Source organism: Pituophis catenifer, unplaced genomic scaffold (assembly GCF_029215685.1).
Source record: "Pituophis catenifer annectens isolate HBS135680 unplaced genomic scaffold, rPitCat1.0.hap2 SCAF_2, whole genome shotgun sequence".
In the NCBI taxonomy this organism is placed as follows: Eukaryota; Metazoa; Chordata; class Lepidosauria; order Squamata; family Colubridae; genus Pituophis; species Pituophis catenifer.
Genome location: NW_027256882.1, coordinates 72,164,782 through 72,186,545, shown reverse-complemented (window position 1 = coordinate 72,186,545; position 21,764 = coordinate 72,164,782). Strand labels below are relative to the sequence as shown.

The 21,764-nt window shown below is 39.3% G+C and overlaps 1 protein-coding gene across 1 annotated transcript in view; it reads left to right on the top strand.

The window, feature by feature from the left end:
* Positions 1 to 21,764, top strand: part of CELSR3 (cadherin EGF LAG seven-pass G-type receptor 3) — a 109,514-nt gene that overhangs the window by 32,815 nt on the left and 54,935 nt on the right. The window contains exons 3-4 of the mRNA XM_070933621.1: positions 18,816 to 19,038; positions 19,600 to 19,715. Coding sequence (XP_070789722.1) covers positions 18,816 to 19,038; positions 19,600 to 19,715 — 339 coding nt within the window. The remainder of the gene's footprint in view (positions 1 to 18,815; positions 19,039 to 19,599; positions 19,716 to 21,764) is intronic.

Genomic DNA, 21,764 nt, shown 5'->3' with positions numbered 1-21,764 from the left:
AAGGACACTTCTAAAGCCATCAAGTTAAAGAACCATAATATACTGTATTGTATCGTGGGTGGAGTTATCGCAAGCCGTCCCAACCAATCCTTGCTGTCCTTGGAGTCTCTTATAGACCCAATCATTGCTCAAATCATGGTTCCAACACAGTTGTTTAAATACACTGCTGTCATTATGCAAAACAAATGTTGCACCCTGATAAAAACAATCCCACAAAATCCAAGGATTGTAGTATGACTTTCTGCGGATTTAAACATCAGAACAGAAAGATATAAGTAAAATATTTCTTTTTGTTAATTTTTGTTTCGGTTTGACTTGTGCTCCCTACCCAGCCAGCAATAAAGAAGCAATAATGTCTGCCCTCATAAGTTAATTTCATCTCGGATCATTATAGTGGGCAGAACAGGGTTGGCTGGTAGTTACCGGTAAATTACACAAGGACTTAATTGTGATCTGGAAAAGTAACTAGCTTTACTCTTGAAAAAAAAAAAGACAAAGTTATCTTTACTCAAAATCTTAGCAACTGTGTTTTTTTCTTGAGTTATTCATTATTATAAGGATGAAAATAAAGTATCAGAGGAATAGAAACACTCATGCTATCATTAGCAGAATAAGATTCATACTTCTAAGTCTCCCTTAAAAGCGTCTTCAGCAGTTTGCAACCTGTCTCATGTTTCACAGCAAAAGTACAGTCTGCCAGGTGCCAATATAAATTCCAACTGCTACCCATAATTAGTTCCTGTTTGCTGAGTTAATCCTTTACATGGTATTGCCTGGGGTGGGGTGTGGTGGGGAATCCTCGGTTGAGTGATATTTTTTCAGGAATACAACTAGAAATAAGGAATGAAAAGAATGAGAAGTTGCAGTATCAGCAAAGCTCAAGCAAGGCAGTACTATCAATGGTCAGTTGATACAGGATCTTCCAACAGTCCTTAAATACCAGCTGCTAGGGAGGAAAAAATGTTTCACTTATACCTTCCTCTCTATGCCTTAGACTTCCCAGATGTACCCAGTTGGCCACTATTTGGTCAATGAGCATTGGATTAAAGGTAGTCCTTGACTTACAACCATTCATTTAATAAATATTCCAATTTATGAGAGTACTTTAAAAAAAGTGACTTACGGCCTATAAATTCTAATACTTACGACCAATCATAACATAGCAATTCACTTAATGACTATGGCAAAAAAAAAAAAGCTTGTAAAATTGGGATGCAATTTACTTAGTGACTGCATTGCTAAGCAACAGATGTTCTCGCCTCAGTTGTGGTCATACATTGAGGACTGATCTTTAATTGAATCTTTGGGCCAATACAGCCTATCTCTTACTGTAGTCTTTAGCTATACTGTTTTTTTTAAGTTATGTCATAAACTAGTTTATTTTTTTACCTGCTTGTTCACTGTATACTTATTTCTTATGAAAGAAGAAATCGGCATTCATAACCAATTTACTCTGAATTTGACTATTGTGTAGCTTATTCTACTAATTAATATGATCCAGAAGTGGGTTTCACAAATTGTTGCCACTGGTTCGCCGCGCTCACGCACACTTGTTTCACTTGCACACGTGCGCCTTCCATGCATGCGCCCGGCCTTCCACACACTCGCTGTGCACACACACGCCTTCCACACATGCGCCCAGCCTTCTGCACATGCGCTTTGCTCATGCGCCCAGCCTCGAAAACATGGCTAAAAAGGACAGCATTACGTCTGGGTGGGTGGACAGGCACACCCTCAGTTGCTGCTACCAGTTTACCCGAACCGGTCCTAGCCATCTGAATACCACCTCTGATATGATCCCTGCACAGAGGGAGGAGGAGAAAAATCTTGGCCATCTTTCTATTCTTCTTGTCTTCCCATCTTCTTCCACCAGTGCAAGAAGAACAAAGATAGGGCCAGCACGCTGTTTGACAAAAAAGTGGATGGGAAGAGAGTCCACTTAAAATGTAACAGGTTTCCTCTAGACTTGCCCAAAGAAGCTGGGGTTTATTGAATAGACATTGCTGGTAGAAGAGCAAAAGGACAGCAGAGCACAACTTTTAAGAAAGTGAAAAGGACAGCTGTGATGGGGAGGAAGTAGGACCGGGTTGCTCCCGGTTCTGTCCAGTTCTATAAAACCGGTAGTAAAAGTGGTGGGAGGCTCCATCCACCCGCCCGGACGTCATAATTGACTATCTCTTCATGCACAGAAGTGCGCACACATGCTCCCATTGTGAACCGGTAGTAATGGCCTATCCACCCACCCTGATGAGATTACTGTACTTCTAGCTTTCCACAGGGCACATGCCTCTTTTTGTAGTACCTTGTCCTTTGTTTTTTAGGGGACATAACAAATGCAGCAGCAGAGGAAAGTAGAAAGATATATTTTTAATCTACTTCAAGGCTGTCAAACTTGCAGCCCACGGGCCGGATGCATCACGAGCTGACCATGCCCACACCCGGTTTAGTGAAGAGGAAAAAAGTTGCGATACCTCACATGACGACGCGGATTTGACACCCCTGATCTACTTTTTTGCCTATTAAAGCAAACATCTGATGGTTCTGGAGATCGGTCTCCAAATGCCATTTTCTCTCCCCCAATTGTTGTCTGCTTTAATCAGTAAACACTTTACATATAGCAATTTTTAACCTCTCATCCTGTGGGTTTGTTTGTTTTTTCCTGGGGGTGGGTGCGTGAGGGAATTACTATTTGTGACATTTGACACAAAAACGGGGGTAGCGTCTGACCTATGTATTTTCCTATGGCAATGTACTCTGCAATTCAAAGAGGCCCAAGCAGAACAGGGCAACCTGCTTGATTTGCGGAATATGATACAGCTGTTCTGGGTTCAGTAAACTGGCTCCCAAAACCATCTGCAAACTAACTTCTTTGCAGTTGATTTAAAAGAAATCTAATTTCCAGATGGAGGGAGAGGCTCTAGGGGGCAATTTTTCTCTCTCAACCTTTGCAAACCTAATAAGCGAAGAAAGAAAAAAACCAAGCCTCTAATTAGGAACTTCATTGTTTGCATTTATTTGTTTAAAACATTTGTATAGCTGCCCGTCTTAATCCAAGTAGAAAACAAATGACACACAGGTATATAATAGGTTGTCTAGCCCAGGCAGGTAAAGAACCAAACAACATTAAGCTATTGATGTACTGAATTCATTGAGTCTTACCAAACTGAGAAACTAGCAGCCTTTTCCCTCCCCCACACGTGTCGTCCCGTCCGTTCCCCCCCCCCCCATGAACAGACTGAGCAGTCTCTTTAAAGGGACAATCATCTGGCTGCTACATCTGTCATTGCATTGATCGACAGGCTTGATTCAACTGAGCAGGCTGGCTAGGCCAGTGTCCCCTTCCCCCCACCCCACTGCTCCATAAACTGTGCACTTAATGGAAGAGGATGGACCATCCTAGACAGGAGAAGAGCCATATTAGTCCATGGGGGCAAAAAACAAGAGGGAGTCTGGTAATACCTTGTCCAACTTAACAAATTTTATGAGAAGGCATCAGCTGTTATGAGCTGCGTTTCATGTCATCCGCTGCACGGAGTGGCTGCACTGAGGAGATATGGGAAAGGTGGAGGCAACTAGGAAGCAGAAATAAATCGGCCCTGCAGATTACACATGACGCAGACTGCTAGTATCTTATCAATTAACAATTGATCAATCCATTCTGTGTGTTGAGACTTTCTCAAATTGCTTGAAACTTTTTAATGTATGTCAGTTCAGCAATTCCTCACTACATGGTGCTTTCAAAAGTCCCATGTTTCCAAATCAGGTCTGCCACAGAGTGCTGCTCTTCAATCAAAAGAAGACAATAGCTGTGCTCCCTTGCTAGAACCTTTAAGACTTTAAAGGCTCAATACAAGATGTAAACAAATTAATTCTCCTGCCCAGCCCATCAGTGGTAGCAGTGTCTTAAGGGATCTTTGCTTCTGTATTCAGACTCCTTTATTCTGGTCCATCTCATCCAATCAGGCATCAGCCTTCCCCCAATTAATTTACTGAATAATTTCCTTACAGGTGAAAACCTGCTAGTCTCTGTTTCTCACTCCATTGGCCAAGCGATATACCTGAGTTCTTTATAGCCCCTGAGCTTCCTTGCAGCAGCATCTATGGCAGGTGGGGAGGAACTGGCAAGAAGGTGGATGGAGCATCATGATACAAGCCCCACCCTTCGGGGACTTATATCACAACACACATTAAGTGGTTAATTCTGACAATCTCAACCCTGCAGACATAGCTGAAACCTTGGCTTCTATTCCCTTCCCCTCATCCAGACATGGATCTCAAGCATTCAACCTCATAACTCAGGGGGGTCAAATTCGATTTAATTGAGGCCGCATCACGGTTGTATTTCACCTTGGGGGACCGGGGTTGTGTGGCCAGGGTGGGCGTGGCCAGCTCAATGTGACTTATGTCAGGGGCACATGTGGTGTCCCGAGTGCTCTGCCAGAGAAAATGGGCTCCTGAACTCCATTTTCGGCTGCGACAGCCTCCTGCAACCCTCTGCTAGCAAAAATGGAGCTCAGGAGGGCCACATGAGGCCCTCCTGAGCTCCATTTTCACTGGCAGAGGCACCGTAGGACAGTCCTTCACCGTTTCCAGGGCGGCCCAATGGGCCAGGTTTAAGAACCCCATAGGCCTGATCCAGCCCACAGGCCTTGACTTTGACACCCCTGCCATAACTCCTTACTTTTATGTCTTTATTAACTACTGGGTTTTGTTTCTGCCTCTCTGCTCCTTAGGAGAAACATCATTTGAGCAGAGGTTCATAATTTTAAATTCCCTACATGCTCTAAACTGCCCAACAGCTATCACTAACTATTAATTTCTTTGCAGATTCTTTCCTTATTGGAACTGCATCTACATGGATTAAGTGCATCTACTATCATTAAGTGTTGTACCTTATGATTCTTGATGTACATATCTTTTCTTTTATGTACACTGGGAACATATGCACCAAGACAAATTCCTTGTGTGTCCAATCACGCTTGCCCAATAAAGAATTCTATTCTATTCTATTCTATTCTATTCTATTCTATTCTATTCTATTCTATTCTATTCTATTCTATTCTATTCTATTCCATTCCATTCCATTCCATTCCACTACACTACACTACACTACACTACACTACACTACACTACACTACACTACACTACACTACACTACACTACACTACACTACACTACACTACACTCCATTCCATTCCATTCCATTCTATTCTATGGAAGTATGCAGTGGGATACCCCAAGACTGTCTTAGGCGCAGTATTCTTCAATATCATCAATGATTTAGATGAGGGGATAGATCATCAAATTTATCAAATTTACAGATACCAAGATGACAGGAATAGCCAACACTCCGGAAGATAGGCTCAAGATACAGAAGGATCTTGACAGACTTGAACACTGGGCCCTATCTAACAAAATGAAATTCAGTGGTGAGAAAAGTAAAGTTCTACATTTAGACAAGAAAAACCAAATGCATAGGTATAAAATAGATGGTGCCCGGCTCAATAATAGTACTATGAGAGGGATCTTGGAGTCCTGGTGGACAATCACTTAAATATGAGCCAGCAGTGTGCTGTAGTTGCCAAAAAAGCCAACACAGTCTTAGGCTGAATGAACCGAGGTGTAGAATCAAGATTACGTGAAGTGTTAATTACCACTTTATAATGCCTTGGTAAGACCAAACTTGAATATGGAATCCAGTTTTGGCTGCCATGATATACAAAAGATGTTGAGACTCTAGAAAGAGTGCAGAGAAGAGCCACAAAGAAGATAAGGGGCCTGGAGGCTAAAACATATGAAGAATGGTTGCAGGAACTGGTTATGTGTAGTTTAATGAAAAGAAGGACTAGGGGTGATATGTTCCAAAATCTAAGGGGCTGCTACAAAGAAGTGGGGGTCAGCCTATTTTCCAAAGCACCTGAAGGCATCACCAGAAGTAATAGATGGAAACTAGTCAAGGAGAGAAGCAACCTAGAACTAAGGAGAAATTTCCTGATAGAACAATTGATCAATGGAATTATTTGCCTCCAGAAGGCAAGTGCTCCAACACTGGAGGTTTTTAAGAAGAAATTGGACAACCATTTGTCTGAAATATTATAGGGTCTCCAGCTTGAGCAGGGAGTTGAATTAGAAGACCTCCAAGCAGTGGTGGGATTCAAATAATTTAACAACCGGTTCTCTGCCCTAATTATTTCTTCCAATAACCAATTCACCAAACTGCTCAGAAAGTTAACAACCGGTTCTCTCGAAGTGGTGCGAACTGGCTGAATCCCACCACTGCCTCCAAGGTCCTTTCCAGTTCTGCTGTTCTGTCCATTAGGTTCTTATCCCTTGAAGTCCTCTAGTTACAGACCTTTGCAAGCTGAGGTTTCTCCACGATACACCTTTCCTACCAAATTCCAACCAACTAGCACCAAGTCTAATTCCATGTATTATTCCTTAACTCTAAAGCAATCTGCAGGATTGCATAGTTTAAATACCAAAGGAAACTGCCACTTCTTCAACTTATTATTAGTACTTTTTGCTCATTTTTTTGCTGCAGTCATTCCTCTAAATTTTGACAAGATCCAGAATTAAAATTCAACAATGAATATATGGAGTGTATCATTGTTGGGTAGTGCTGTAAAGTTTCAGCTGAATTACAGCTGCCAACTTTTCTCAATGATTTGATCTCATTGTCTTCCCATAAGAATAAGCATAATGAGAGGATTTAGGCAACTATATATTTCCGAAAATTTATCTATATACAGAATTATCTATATGAATGGCATTTTATGTTTGTATCCAGGCAAAATATAATATTTCTTTCTTTGAGACATATGTACTGCTGATATGCTATTTGCTTTTTCAGCAAGAAAGGAAAATCGATTTGGTTCGCCTGTTAAAACACACTCCTACAATTTTTACTTTTTGAACTAGCATATATATTGCTTTTGAACTTTTGAACTAATATATATATATATATTGTACAATACAGTACAATTCATTTTCACCTTCCTGTAAATTGTATTTTATAATGTAGTTCCCCATCAAAACAAAAGTGTAAAAATATATACACAAGAGAAAATTGCATAGTATAAGACATACATTAGGGAAAATTGTTTGCAAAGAAGTATATATCAGAGGAAATGCCTGCAACACTACAAATTTTTAAGTATACGATATGAAAATACATACAGGTTTTGATGGAGGCATTCTTTAAAAAAGTAAAATTCAAGGGCAAACCCAAGAAAATCTTTATAAAAATGCATATTCTAATTTTAAAAAATCTAAAATCAAATACTATAGTAATATGTAAATGTATTTTAAAAAGACAATTCAGTTTCCATATTTTTCACATGAATGTGAAAGACTGTGCATTAAATGTAAATGTAAAGTTAAACAACCAAAATAAAGACAAAAGTGAGTTTTATATGTAATATAAACCTAATATAAAAAGATCTACTGGTATATAGTGAAGGGAAAAAGAAAAGCAAAAAATCCTGTACTAAATTACCCATGGAAATAAAATATTTTTCAAAAGACACATATTTCACATATTTTGAAATATTTTTCAAAAAACATAGAACTTGTTTTCAAAAAAACATTTAAAAACCAAAGTAGACTAAATTAAAAATGCAAAAAAAACCCCCACTTATATTCTAAATTACATTGTATTTAATTCTAAATATATATTTTAAAAATGCTTAAGGAAGACAAAAATAACACAAAAGGGTATTAAAAAGATAGAATTTCTTCCATTTTAGCATTTTGAAAGAACGTAGGCATTTTGAACATTAGAGAAAGGGAAGCAAGCACATTTCAATGATGTTTGTTGCCAAGACAGCTACTGAGATATCATTGACCAGACTTAGCATCATTTAGGATTTGATTTCCCACATTTACTGTGCAGACAAGGAAAAATTATACACTTTGTGAAGAGGAACAGCAAACAAGGGATCAGTTTCTCAAACTATACCTCCCCTTGTCAAAAGGAGTTTGAGATTGCCACTGACAGCAACAAAAAGCTTTCCTCTGTACTGGTCTTATGAAGAGGTAACCAAATCAACAATAATGAACCCTTAAGAGGTTTTCAGGTCATACATTTAGAAAAGGTGTCAAGGGTTCATATATTTCCTTCCCTGTCACTTCCTCCCTGTGGACCTAACTTGAGACATCAAGAACAAAATGGAGAAAGCTGAATTCCTGGCTCTGAATTCAGACTGAAAGGAATCTGCTTTTCCCATCATCTTCACTTATTTCCTTTGCTGGAACTCCTTGATAAACCCAGGTTGCCCCTCAGGATCAGTCATCCAAGAGAAAAACAATCACATCTAGTGCCCTGGTTATCTTCTTGTTCCAGATGCAGAGTGGAAGTGTTTACCAGGCTGCTGAGAAAAATCTCCAAGCACTTTTAAAAAGCCATCTGGATCTATCAAGCAGCTGGGGCTGACTGTTCAAATAGGGCCAAATCATCCTTGCAGAGATCAGAATTTTCAGTAACGTACATCGTAATTAGAAAATGATCTGAACACAGTTAGGAATTAGTGACAATCCCTCCCATATCTAGATCATGTGCCATCTGCTCTAAAGTAAACATTAGATCTAACAAGTGGCCATCTCTAGTAGACATAGCTGAGATAACTTGGGACAAATTCAGGATTGTCGTAGCCATGAAATCCTGAGCTCCTCTGAACACCATCCCAAGATCATAACAGCTGAAATCCTGCAGCACCGTAAGCCTGGGAGAACCCACCAGCAACCCAGCAATAAGATCTAGCACTTTAGGATGGATTGCCATTGGGCAGCAGGGAAACTCTTACAGTTGCCAGGATGCAAACCTACATCTTTAATGAGCTGAGCTATAGGAGACAATGCAATCATGGCATATAAAATCCAGTTCCTTTCTGGATCATATCACTTGCTCTTTTCTATTATCCTCAGTGGGATCATGCTGAGTAAGGCAAACTACTATAGGCGAGAAAAGCACAAAACAGGAATGAAAACTATTACACCCAATGTTCCACCTTTCTTAAAGATATTAGAAAGAGCTGTGTTTTATGTCCCAACAGTCCCGGGAACCTGTGTATTTGGGTTTATGTATTTATGTATTTATTTATTATTTAAATTTTTATACCGCCCTTCTCCTGAAGGACTCAGGGCGGTGTACAGCCACAGTAAAACAACATATCTATAAAATTTAAAAACAGTTTAAAACATATTAAATAATTTGGCCCTTATATTAAAAAACTAAAAACACCCAATTAAAATTCATTTTCTAAGCCAGCCCAGCCTGTTGAAACAATAAAGTCTTAAGGGCACAGCAAAAGGTACGTAGGTCAGGGATCATACTTATCTCCGGGGGCAATTCATTCCAGAGGGCAGGTGCCCCCACAGAGAAGGCTCTCCCCCTGGGTGTCGCCAGTCGACATTGTTTGACCGACGGCACCCTGAGGAGTCCCTCTCTGTGGGAGCGTATTGGCCGGTGGGAGGCTATTGGTGGCAGAAGGTGATCTCGTACGTACCCAGGTCCTAAGCCATGGAGCGCTTTAAAGATGGTAACCAGCACCTTGAATCACACCCGGAAGACCACCAGGAGCCAGTGCAGCTCGTGCAGGAGAGGTGTTACATGGGTGCGCCGTGTCGCTCCCATAATCACCCATGCAGCCACATTCTGGACCAGTTGGAGCCTCCGAGTGCTCTTCAAGGGGAGCCCCATGTAGAGAGCATTACAGTAGTCCAGACAGGAGGTGACGAGGGCATGAGTGACTGTGTGCAAGGTGTCCCGGTCCAGAAAGGGACGCAACTGGTGAATCAGGCGAACCTGATAAAAAGCCCCCCTAGCCACAGCCGTCATATGATTTTCTAAAGACAGCCGTTTATCCAGGAGGACACCCAAGTTGCAAACCCTCTCTGAGGGGGCCAAGATCTCACCCCCAATAGTCAGTGATTGAGCCAGCTGGCTATACCGGGATGCCGAAAACCACAGCCACTTGGTCTTGGAGGGGTTGAGTCTGAGCTTGTTTCTCCCCATCCAGATCTGCATGGCCTCCAGGCACCGGGACATCATGTCAAGGGCATCATTGGGGTGGTCCGGGGTGGAGATGTACAGCTGAGTATCATCAGCGTACTGATGGAACTTCACCCCAAAACCATGGATGATCTCACCCAGTGGCTTCACATAAATGTTGAACAGGAGGGGCGAGAGGACCGACCCTTGCGGCACCCCACAAACAAGGTGCCTCGAGGTCGATCTCTGTCCCCCTGCCAACACAGACTGCATTGCTTTATATGGTGTTAGTGTCGGGCAAGCTGCTTAGAAATGAACTGATGTAAGGGCATGAGAAAAGTAAGTCTACATGATTTGATTAAAGGCCCATCTATTCCATCACAGTTTCTCAACTAAGTGCTTCTGAAAAGCTAATCAACAGGACATTAACTGGTCCCATTACCCTTGCTGCTTTTCTCTGGAAATTGATATCAACATAATTACTCCTAGGCACCGCCTTGCCAAAGTTGATTCTGTTTGTCCTGTCTGAACATCTCAAGGAGAATTTTCGCAGAATATTTTCTCAATTGGAAATACATGGGCCTTTTTATAGTGGCCTCTATCTCTGGAACACTCTTTAAAGCCACATAAAATCTCATGTCATCTTGAGTAGTTACTTCCATATTCTAATACTGCCTTAAGAGCTGTGGTGGTGCAGTGATTAGAATGCAGTTCTGCAGGCTACTTCCGCTGGCTATTGGCTGCCTGCAATTTGGCAGTTCAAATCTCACCAGGCTCAAGGTTGATTCAACCTTCCATCCTTCCGAGGTAGGTAAAATGAGGACCCAGTATATTGGGGGCAATATGCTGACTCTGTAAACCGCTTAGAGAGGGCTGTAAAGCATTGTGAAGCAGTATATAAGTCTAAATGCAAGGGTAAAATGCTCCTGGTTTGGACCGGATCGCCCGATCCAGTAGCGATGGCAGCGGGTGGTTCGGAGAACCGGTAGCAAAAATTCCTGCCCCCCCCCAGCTGAGCCACACGAGCATTTTGGCCGAAGAGGTGGTAAAAAAAATGCTTTGAAAAGTCTCTGATGATCCCAGCTGAGTTGCCTGATCGGCAGTGGCTTTTCAAAGCATTAGAAAAAATGCTTTGAAAAGTTTAAAAAAAAAAAAAGTTGGCCACGCCCACCCAATCACATTAACCCCCCCACCCAGCCATGCCCACAGAACCGGTAGTAACAAATTTTACATTTCACCTCTGTCTAAATGCTATTATTATTAAGTCAAGCTTAATTTCACTACTCAGTGGACTTGTCCATGTAGTTTCCTTCTCAAGAATATGAAAGTGACTTGTGATGCCTTCTCACAGTTCCTGTCTCTGCCATCCAAGTATTAGCCAGAACTGATTTACTTAGGGTATTTTTTTAAGGTTTAGTAAACACATTAACCAACCAAGAGGTTGTGGTTAGACTTTCCATAACTACAATAGCACTTAGCTTAGCACTTAGACTTATATACCACTTCACAGTGTTTTTTACAGCCCTCTCTAAGCAGTTTACAAGAGTCAGCATATTACCCCCAACAATTTGGGTCCTTATTTTACCAACCTCGGAAGGATGGAAGGCTGAGTCAACCTTGATAGCCTTCAACTTACAACAGTTCATTTAGTTACTATGGCACTGAAAAAGTGACATGACTGTTTTTCACACTTACAACCATTGCAGCATCCCAGTTGTCATGTAATCAAAATTCAGCTGCTTGGCAATTGACTTATATTTTAGGATGGTTGCTATGTCCCGGGGTCATGTGATTACCTTTTGCGACCTTCTGACAAGCACCGTCAATGGGGAAGCCAGATTCACTTAAGAATCACGTTACTAACTTAACAACTGCAGTGACTCACATAACAACTGTGGCAAGAAAGGTTGTAAAATGGGGCAAAATTCCTTCAGGGAAGGTAAAGAGGAACAGTTTTTGCATTTACTATCTGATTATCTTTCTAGGATAAAATCTGGTAGGCAGCCATTTTTCCTTCTCCCTGTTGGATTTAGATCTGTGTTGAATTTCCATGCAGGTTCTGAGGTTTTTGCTATCTTGTGTAGATTATTTTTAATCATGAGTATGATTCAGTTAAATGTAAGTTTAATTAAAGAAGACTAAACTCTCAGTTTTAGCAATTGAAACAGTTGTCTGACCTCACATATACTATGCTGAATGAAGCTTTCCAGTACATCATCTGAAAGAATGAAATCTCATTGTGTAAAAGAGCCTTAGTCTCTTGTGCTCCTCCCCCTCCTCCTTCTCGTTCTCTTTCTATTCTTCTACTCCTTCTCTTTCTCCTCCTTCTGTCCAGATCAAACTTTAGACTGCCAAAATGAAGCCACCTTCTTGATTTGTCCATTGGCCAAAAATAAGCCATTGTCGGTACAGTGTAATTAATTTATCACTTGTAAAGAGAAAACTCCTTTCTATCACTCTTCATTCTTATTGAAAGGAAATATGACAAGGCTACCTGACATACTTTATACTGGTGAAGATTGTGAGGAGTTTGGCTTGTCAGAAGGATGATGCATGTGAACGCTGATAGTTTGGTTGCAAATTCCACATATATTGAATGGTAAATAGTGCCATCACATGGCTGTTCAGGCAAATGACAATATAGGCAGGGCTAAATGATTCAAGAACAATATTCCCCAATTTGACACCCTGCAGATATATTGGAGTTGCTTTTAGCCACCATGACTAGGGACTTCTAGCTCCACCACATACAGCCCTACTTCATATGGTACAGTTGCCCAGAAGCTATATATTTTAGAGTAAATCTGTAGATTGCAGTTACAGTTTGACTTTTTTTTTTTTTTATTGAAAAAGTTTTCAAATACAAATTTTTTCCCCCTTTTCCCCCCCCTCTCCCTCCCCCTCCCTAACCCCCCCTCCCCACCCATCCCCCCCTGTGACTTCTTCGTAACAAAAAAACCCCTAATTCATAACAGATTACTTACTCCCTCGTCAAAATACTGACCTTTACTTACTAAAAATATTATAAATATCATAACATCCCCCTTTATCCATACATTTCAGAAAAGAAGAGAACAAAAAAAAACAAAAAAAACATTATACTATAACTATTATAAAATAACTTCTAATTTAACATAATAGTGTTTTATATCTATATATTATTACAACAATTCAAAACCACCTTCCACTTTAAAACTATACGATAAATCCTACTTTAATATTTAATCTTCTATATATATTACTATAACATTTCAAAGCGACCTCCCCTTAAAATCTAATTTAACATTTATTCCACTCTATCCATTTCCTCCACTCCCCTAAATATATCTCTTAAAAATCCCTTTTCTTAAACTAATCAGTCTGTAGTTAGCTTATTCACCCACTGTCCTACAAATTTACCATACACAACAATTCTTAATATCTTTAATTCACTGCCCACACTACTTAAATATATATATATATATATTCCATTATGTCTAAATAAAAAAAAAGAAAAGACAATAACTTTAAATTTATAGTCCATATAATATCTTCTTTGAGGTCTTTCCACTGGATTGTTAAAACCAGCATCCATAATAGGGTAACATAGCTTGCTGATGCAACAGTTTATTCAAGATCTTCAATCATATCTGCCCCCATCAGTAGTAAATATCTTCTTATATGTATAAAAGTAAAAACAACCACCCGAGTGACATTATAATTATATTCCATATAATAATAATTATGGGTTTCATCAGGATTATTGATTTCCATCATCGTAGTGGGTAACAACCGGATCTTCTGCATGCCCCAGCATGATTCTCTTGCCTTATGATTCAAGATAATTATAATATGTTTATCAACACAAAAAGAAATATCAAAGTAGATAATTCAAATCCATCAGTTTGAGGCTCTTTCCACGTCCCAAAATTATGGCAATGCAGAGATCTGCCACTATCCTCAGGATGATATAGACCAATATGTCGCCTCCTCTATGTTTTCACATAATCATTCATATTTTAAAGACACTGGCTTCACTGTTGCTTGAGTTAGAAATTTCTATTTTTATACAACCTATTTCTTTTTTTGTTTTCTTTTTGTGGGTTTGACTTCGATCCTGGTTTCTTTTCTACAGATTGTGTGTCAACTGGTCGGTCTTCATTCTGCTTTGTAGATTGGTCGTATTGATTTTGTTTTGATGTCTCATGTTTCTTTTTTATCCCTTGTATATCCCCTAATTGGTTTCCATGCTTGCCTTGATATGTCATCACATTAAAATCAGATGGCACTTCTCTCAAATTTGTAGATAATCCAGCTGGGGTGTCCGGTAAATCCAAAGGCAATTTATCTGGTACATTCTCTGTAATTCGATATTTTCCCTTTATTTCCAGCTCCTTCTGCTTATCCTGTATCATTCCTGAAGAAGTTAAATTCATGTTCAACCTATTTTGATAAAATTCTTCCGCTCTTTCAATAGTATCTAACTGATATCTTTCTCCTTGATGTCTCAGTATAATACCAACTGGGGCATTCCACCTATATGATATATTTCTCTTTTTTAACTCAGACACCAGAAAACCAAATTTCTTCCTTTCTGCTAATATCTTAGGTGGGAGTTCCTTGTAAATCCATATCTTTCGTCCATACAATTGCAAATTAGAATTAAAAGAATTTTGCACAATATTATTCCTAATTTCCTTGTCCGTAAAATAAATCACCACATCTCTAGGCAGTTGCCTTTGCTTAGCAATCCAGGAATTTATTCTGAGAACTCTGTCAATCCTACAAGACACTTCCTCAGGTTGAACCTTTAAAATCCCAGCTAGAATTTCAGAAGATATTTTCCTTAAATCATCTCTATTATTTTCCTGCAAACCTCTCAGTCTTATCGCATATTCTGTAAAATTATATTGGACCATGAGAACCTCTTTTTCAATCCTCTGTTGCAGATTTTCTACATTACCAGACATTTGGTCAGCATCCATTTTAGGTTTTTCTTCTGAGCTATTATCCTGAGTGTTTATCAAATCATTTTCAATTTTTTGAATTCTATTGTCCAATTTATCTTGAATTTCATCCATTTTAGACTCTAGTAAATTAGTATTTGTATCCAACTGTATCATAAATTTTGAAAAACCATTAACCACTTTTAAAATTTTTTGCTCCAAAAAATCAAACTTAGATTTTACCAGTTCTTTAATTTCCTGCTTAAATTCTTCAAGATGCTGATTCACAATCTCATCCCTTCTTTCAATCTCCTCTAAGAGAAATTCTATTATATCAAAATCAGGTTTCTGAGACTGAAGAGTTAAAACTTGTTCCTTTAAATTGTGGGTGAGGGAATCCCCCCCCCTTCTTGTTTATCTGACTTTGTAAGTCTCGGCGCCATGTTTCCGCCCAGGCAGGCTTTGTTAAAAAGAAAAAAAAAGAAAAAGAAAAAAAAAACAAGAAAAAAGACTTCTTTCCAGTCAACAACAATATCAAGTCTCCAGGAAGAAAAAAAGAAAGAAAAACACAGGAGCGAGGTTTTGTCTACAAATGTAGCCAGTGGTATTTATTCCGCTACATTGTAATAATAGAAAACAGAAAGACTTTTCCTTTCTGCCTCTTCTCCAGCTGCTGCAAACGCCATTTTAAAAAACTTTTTTCCCCTCCTTTCCTTTCCTCTTCTCTCTTAAGTTATTTTTTATTTTTAAAAGATAAGTAGAATACTTGCGGTTCAGTATTACAGATCCAGCTCACATTTTCTTTAAGTAATCTGTTAAATTCACAGGCTTGCTCTTGACGCCTGGCTCTGCATTCGCAGAGGTCTCCCAAAGCCCGGAGCGACGGCTGGGGATATGGGGCATCTCATCCGCTCCGTCCCAAAAGAAAAAGAAAAACTTTTGGGACTCTGCAGAGAGTTCTACCCACCCCTGCCGGCTCTATCTCCGTTTCCTCATGGAAACGGAGTTTTTTCGAGCCGCCGTTCCGTTGTGAAGGCGGCTCTGACAGGCAGTGGAAGCTGACGATCCCAAAGGAACGTCTGGCGGCGGCCAGCAGCAAACAGGAAGTCTACAGTTTGACTTTTAATGGGTGTATCACTGTTAATGTCCAATGCCAGAAACAAATCATACAATTTATACAGTCACAAGCATGATTGTCATATTGCATATTGTCTTTGAAAAGGATACCTTCTACGGCTACCCAATGACTTAAAACTATCTCATACTTCTTCTCTCTATCACTTTTTCACAATTGCATTTATGGAGAATGGTAGCGATGATGACAAAATCATCATAGGTAGATTTTAATATCATGCTACAGCTTTCAATATCACATCAACAAGCTTCCCCAGCCATTTCATGTGACTGTTGAAAAACACTGGAGGTAGAATGTAATCCGAAGGATCCTATAAAATAGCTTCTGTTCTGAGGGAAACCTGTTTTAAGTCACACCATTTGGAATCTACCACAGAGAGCTAAATGGTACCAAAGCAAACCAGTATCTTCAATTCCTGAACTCTGAGAGGATCCAGAAGCATGCCACAGTATCAAAAACCACTAATTCAAGAAAGACTGAAAGAGAAATCGTTTCTCCATTAGTATAAGCCTGAAATTGGTGAAATAGGTATTGCTGATTCGCCAACCAGAAAATATATATTTTTTTTGTAAACAAGGGACTGATGACCCAAATATGTTAAAACAGTCACAAGTAGGCATATAGTTTTTGAGTTGAAATAGCAGAAGGAAGAGGCCCAGGATTTAAAACTCAATATTAACTATACAGAAATCATGATTCTATTTTCCGGTGCTGTTAACTGGAGAATTTCTTCACATATATGAGTACCTAATTTTCTACACTAAATATATTACTTCCTCAAACAAAAATATCCATGACATCCATTATGAGAGCAGCCAACTCTGAAACTTGGCCGTTCAATCAGGAGAAATCCCACTTGAATTGCAATGTTTCCTCCATGATTACCATCACTTTTTCAATCATTTTACTCAATTGTGGATGTTTGAATATTGACCTCTAATTACTTTTTTTTAAAGACCCACTGCAGGCTTTTTCAAAGAACAAACTCCCTTGAGTCAAGCATTCCTGCTGGTAATCCCATCCGTACTTGCATGTAACATCCATGTTGCCACATGGACAATAATATGGACATAATTTGCCATTGACATTTTCTATATATGTTTCTATACATTCTAGACTGCCATTCTGGAACATCCCAGTGGTTCTCTATCCTATCCTAACCATGCCTGACCTTAATAAGCTTTCATCAGAAGTCAAAGTCAATTTGGTGCTGCAAGGTGTTGTGGCAAGGTTTTTTTGGAAGTCTAATCTGATTTTTCCTTTAGATAAAGAGACATCCTGCTTTTGCTCAGAGTGGTCTTTTTGATGTTTACAAAGGAATTTTCTAACAATTTCTGTCTAGAGGTTACAAGCTACATTGTGCAATGATGTTAGAACATACCCTCCAAACAACTTGGCCACGTGTCAAACACTTAAATTGATCCAACTAAGTAAAAAAAGTTACCAGGCAGTCCCATAATTCACTTTTCTTCACTAGCAGCAACCAGGATGGTCTGACCAGAAGAGATTTCATGCAAACAAACACACTTAAACAAAAATAAATCACAAACCCTCGTATCGTGGACATAAACTGTTTCAACGTCCACCCTCAAAATGACGCTATAGAGCACTGCACACCAGAACAACTAGACACAAGAACAATTTTTTCCTGAATGCCATCACTCTGCTAAACAAATACTTCCCTCAACACTTTCAAACTATTTACTAAATCTGCACTACTATTAATCTTCTCATCATTCCTAGCACCCATCTCTTCCCACTTATGACTGTATGACTGTAACCGTGTTGCTGGTATCCTTAAGATTTATATTGACTGTTTCCCTGTGACTATCATTAAGTGTTGTACCTTATGATTCTTGATGAATGTATCTTTTCTTTTATGTACACTGAGAGCATATGCACCCAGACAAATTCCTTTTGTGTCCAATCACACTTGGCCAATAAAGAATTCTATCCTATCCTATCCTATCCTATCCTATCCTATCCTATCCTATCCTATCCTATCCTATCCTATCCTATTCTATTCTATTTATTCTATTCTATTCTAAACTAACTTATTAGAATTTGGGGATCAAATTCTGGAAGGAAGTGGTTAGTAATGTGAATCAGCTCTCTCCCAACTTGAAATGATTCAACAGGCTGCAAACGGGGGCAATAAGCACAGAGAAATAGTGGAGGTGGGGGAGTTGCTGCAGATCTCATCAAAGTTTATTATTTCAAATTGGCTTCACACTGCCTTATCAAATTTGAACCACATTGTCGTCCATTTACACTCTTGTCTTATCACTTCTATTTCCTCAAGTCCTCTAAAACAGACTAGAGAGGACCCTGGGGAGTGATAGTGTCAATTACTTCAGCAAATACCCTATTCCATGTAACAACTAGGGTATTGATAGAAACGTTGGTAGGATTAATCACAAACCTTCCTAGGGCATCTGGAATCCTTATAGATCTAATAGCCTTTTCAGACAACCATCTTAGTAGGTCCAGTAGTTTTATAGAGATGAGATGTAGCCATTTAACCAAATGATGGGCCATTTATGACAGTGGAGAGAGCATTGAGATCCCACCAGAAATACAAATATGGCATAGCATGGTTGTAACGTAACGTAACGTAACGTAACGTAATGCAACACAGCAGAATATAATGTAGTATTTTCTTATATGACAGGAACCCCAGTTCTTTCTTTTACTGTAAAACTTTTGCCTTAGTCTGTCTCAGAGGCCCTCTGGTCATTTCATTTCTTCTCCTCTTCTCTCCCAATAGGTGATAATTGTGAAGTGGATAGCCGGGCAGGACGTTGTGTTCCTGGAGTGTGTAGGAATGGAGGCACTTGCACCAACTCTGCAGATGGAGGTTTCCAATGTCAATGTCCCCCAGGGGGCTTTGAAAAACCATTCTGTGAAGTATCTGTACGCTCTTTTCCTCCCAAATCTTTTGTCATGTTTCGAGGTTTGCGCCAGAGGTTCCACCTGAGCCTTTCTCTTTCGTAAGTTCTGCTAAGAAGCAGCTTTGTAAGAACTGCCTTTTTCTGCAATTGATGGTGTTGAATTTTATCTTGCTGAACTCCATTATATATTTGCTCTGACTTTTCATATTGGGGAGGGGGAAATTCCCAAGATATTAGTTCTATTGAAGTATCTCCACATGTGTGAGAATTAAAAAAAAAAATATTAGGAGAATGATTATAATTGTTGGCAACTTTCACTTTCCTTGAACAAATGCTCAAATATAAACCGAGCAGAAATTCAACAAGTGCGGGTTTCTTTAAAATGTGGTAAAGTGATTAGTTGGGTTCTATCTTGTCAGTTCGGGGGGGGGGGGAGAGAGATGACAGATCTACTCTTCAATGATGATTTGATAGTAATATAATTATTTCTGCAGTCATAATACCAACTGGCAATTACACCAGCTGACTTGAGTACGGTACCAGGAAAAATTGAATGAAAAATACAGAAGATTTATCATTCACCTATAGTCCTAACTTTGTCAAAAATTTATCTAGTTTACTTAGCTGTGGAAATTCTAACTCTTTATATTTCATCACTAGATTTGCCACTGTAGAGCGTGGTGGTCTCTTAATTTACAATGGACGTCTGAACGAGAAGCATGACTTTCTGGCTGTAGAGATTGTTGATGGGCAGGTCCAGCTGAAGTACTCTACAGGTGGGTGTGGCAGATGGGTCCATGCTTTCCTCACTGATGTCCTCAAGAAGCTGCCATTTTAATAATAAAAGAATGGTACTCACTATAAAATAGACTTTTTATGTTGAGAATCTTATAGAAGCTGCACTTTTTTCAAAATTAGTAACTACTGATGAATTATCTGAAAAATCTTCTAATGCAGCAAATGAAGACACTTGGGACCCTTGACAGTCGCTTGACAAATAGAATAGTCCTTTATTACAAAGTGGTAGTCACATTTCCAACCACAGGAAAATTTAGACACCAGTAGCCAGGCAAACACAAAGAAACAAAATACTGTATTTTGCACTAGGCACTCTTTCAACAGTTTTTTTTGAAATAGTCATTTGCTGTGGACAATGGGCAGTCGGTGTTCTAATTTTGAAGCTTCAGAGGTTGGTGAACCTTCAGGCATTTCATTTCAAAACAAGCACTTCAGCCTGCAACTTCTAATGTGGTCCATAATTCAACTTGCAGAAAACTTCTCTATGCAAGATTGTAGTTGGCAGGTGTTGCTAATCTTTGTAGGACTGCTTGCTTTAATCAATTGCAAGGGTTGCAGAGAATTAGTCTGTAGGCTAATATACCATATTCTGTGTTCACACCAGAGGTGGGTTTCAGCAGGTTCTGACCAGTTCTGGAGAACCAATAGCGGAAATTTTGAGTAGTTCGGAGAACCAGTAGTAAAAATTCTGACTGGCCCCTCCCCCATCTATTCTCTGCCTCCCAAGTCCCAGCTGATCGGGAGGAAATGGGGATTTTGCAGTATCCTTCCCCTGGAGTGGGGTGGGAATGGAGATTTTACAGTATCCTTCCCCTGCCACACCCACCAAGCCATGCCACACTCACCCACCCACCAAGCCACACCCACAGAACCAGTAGTAAAAAAAATTGAAACCCACCACTGGTTCTTACCCATTAAATTTGCATGGATGATCTGTACAAAAATGCCAGTTTGTTCTTTAGTTGCGTCATCTCACTGATTCTGGGATGATAACCCAGAAAAATTTAAAACTACATGTATATCAACATAAAGATATATGTCTGAATGACACGATAAGGGGGGAACATGGAAGGTGGCAAGATAGTATATCTATACATGCAGCTCTGAATTCATCTGCTTATATGTCCACATATCATATTAGGTCTACAAGTTACAAAGACTCAAGTGCTGTCAAAACAAATGTTAATGCTGGAAGCCATGTTCTGTTTAAGCTGCGGTTTGAACCCTTTACTGTCATGCGACATAGTAATGCTCCAAACCACATCCTTTATTCACAAGATCCTATCTGATTATGCAAAAAAATATGATGGGTTCTTCAACTTTAAAATGGAATTCACCTAAATATAGCCACTGTATTTCAGAAATTGGTTTTCATTTCCAGGGAGTTAAAAACGTCAGTAAGGCAGACTGCAGTCTTATTACTTGCTTAGCTGCAGAAAATAAAAATCAGATCTGTTGTTTTTTCACCTTCTCAAATAAGAAAAAGAATAGGTTAAGAAGTGGAGATCTACAGTTATACTTATGAAAGTTCAGCTAGCGAAAAAATATACCTTGATGCTTATTTACCAAGCATCAAAAACAGTTAACTGCAAAAGAGAGGGGGCAAGAAGGAACAGCAGGCAAGAATTTACATTATCTCTATATCTCTAAAATCTCATTCAAAGGGTGCAGAGGCTTTGGAAACAGTACTGTAGGTAACTAACACAAACAACCTGAAATAGGGTAGCCCTTGGTTATTCCATACATAACCCATTTTTATGTATACAAAAGTAACTGAATAGAGCTGAAAAGTGGGACACCAGGTGCACTTCCTCTGTTTTGCACTATAAAGGGGACAAATTGGTGGACAGGGATAATATAGCCAACACTGATAAGGAAGACATTTTTGTTACTTTCCCTAATGAATCTAGATGGAGTAAAGCTCATAAATATTGATACCAAGTGTAAAATCAATATGCTTTCTTTCACAACATTCTGGATTTTTTAATGCAGAAAACATTAAAGGAGTATTGTGTATCCAAGCAACC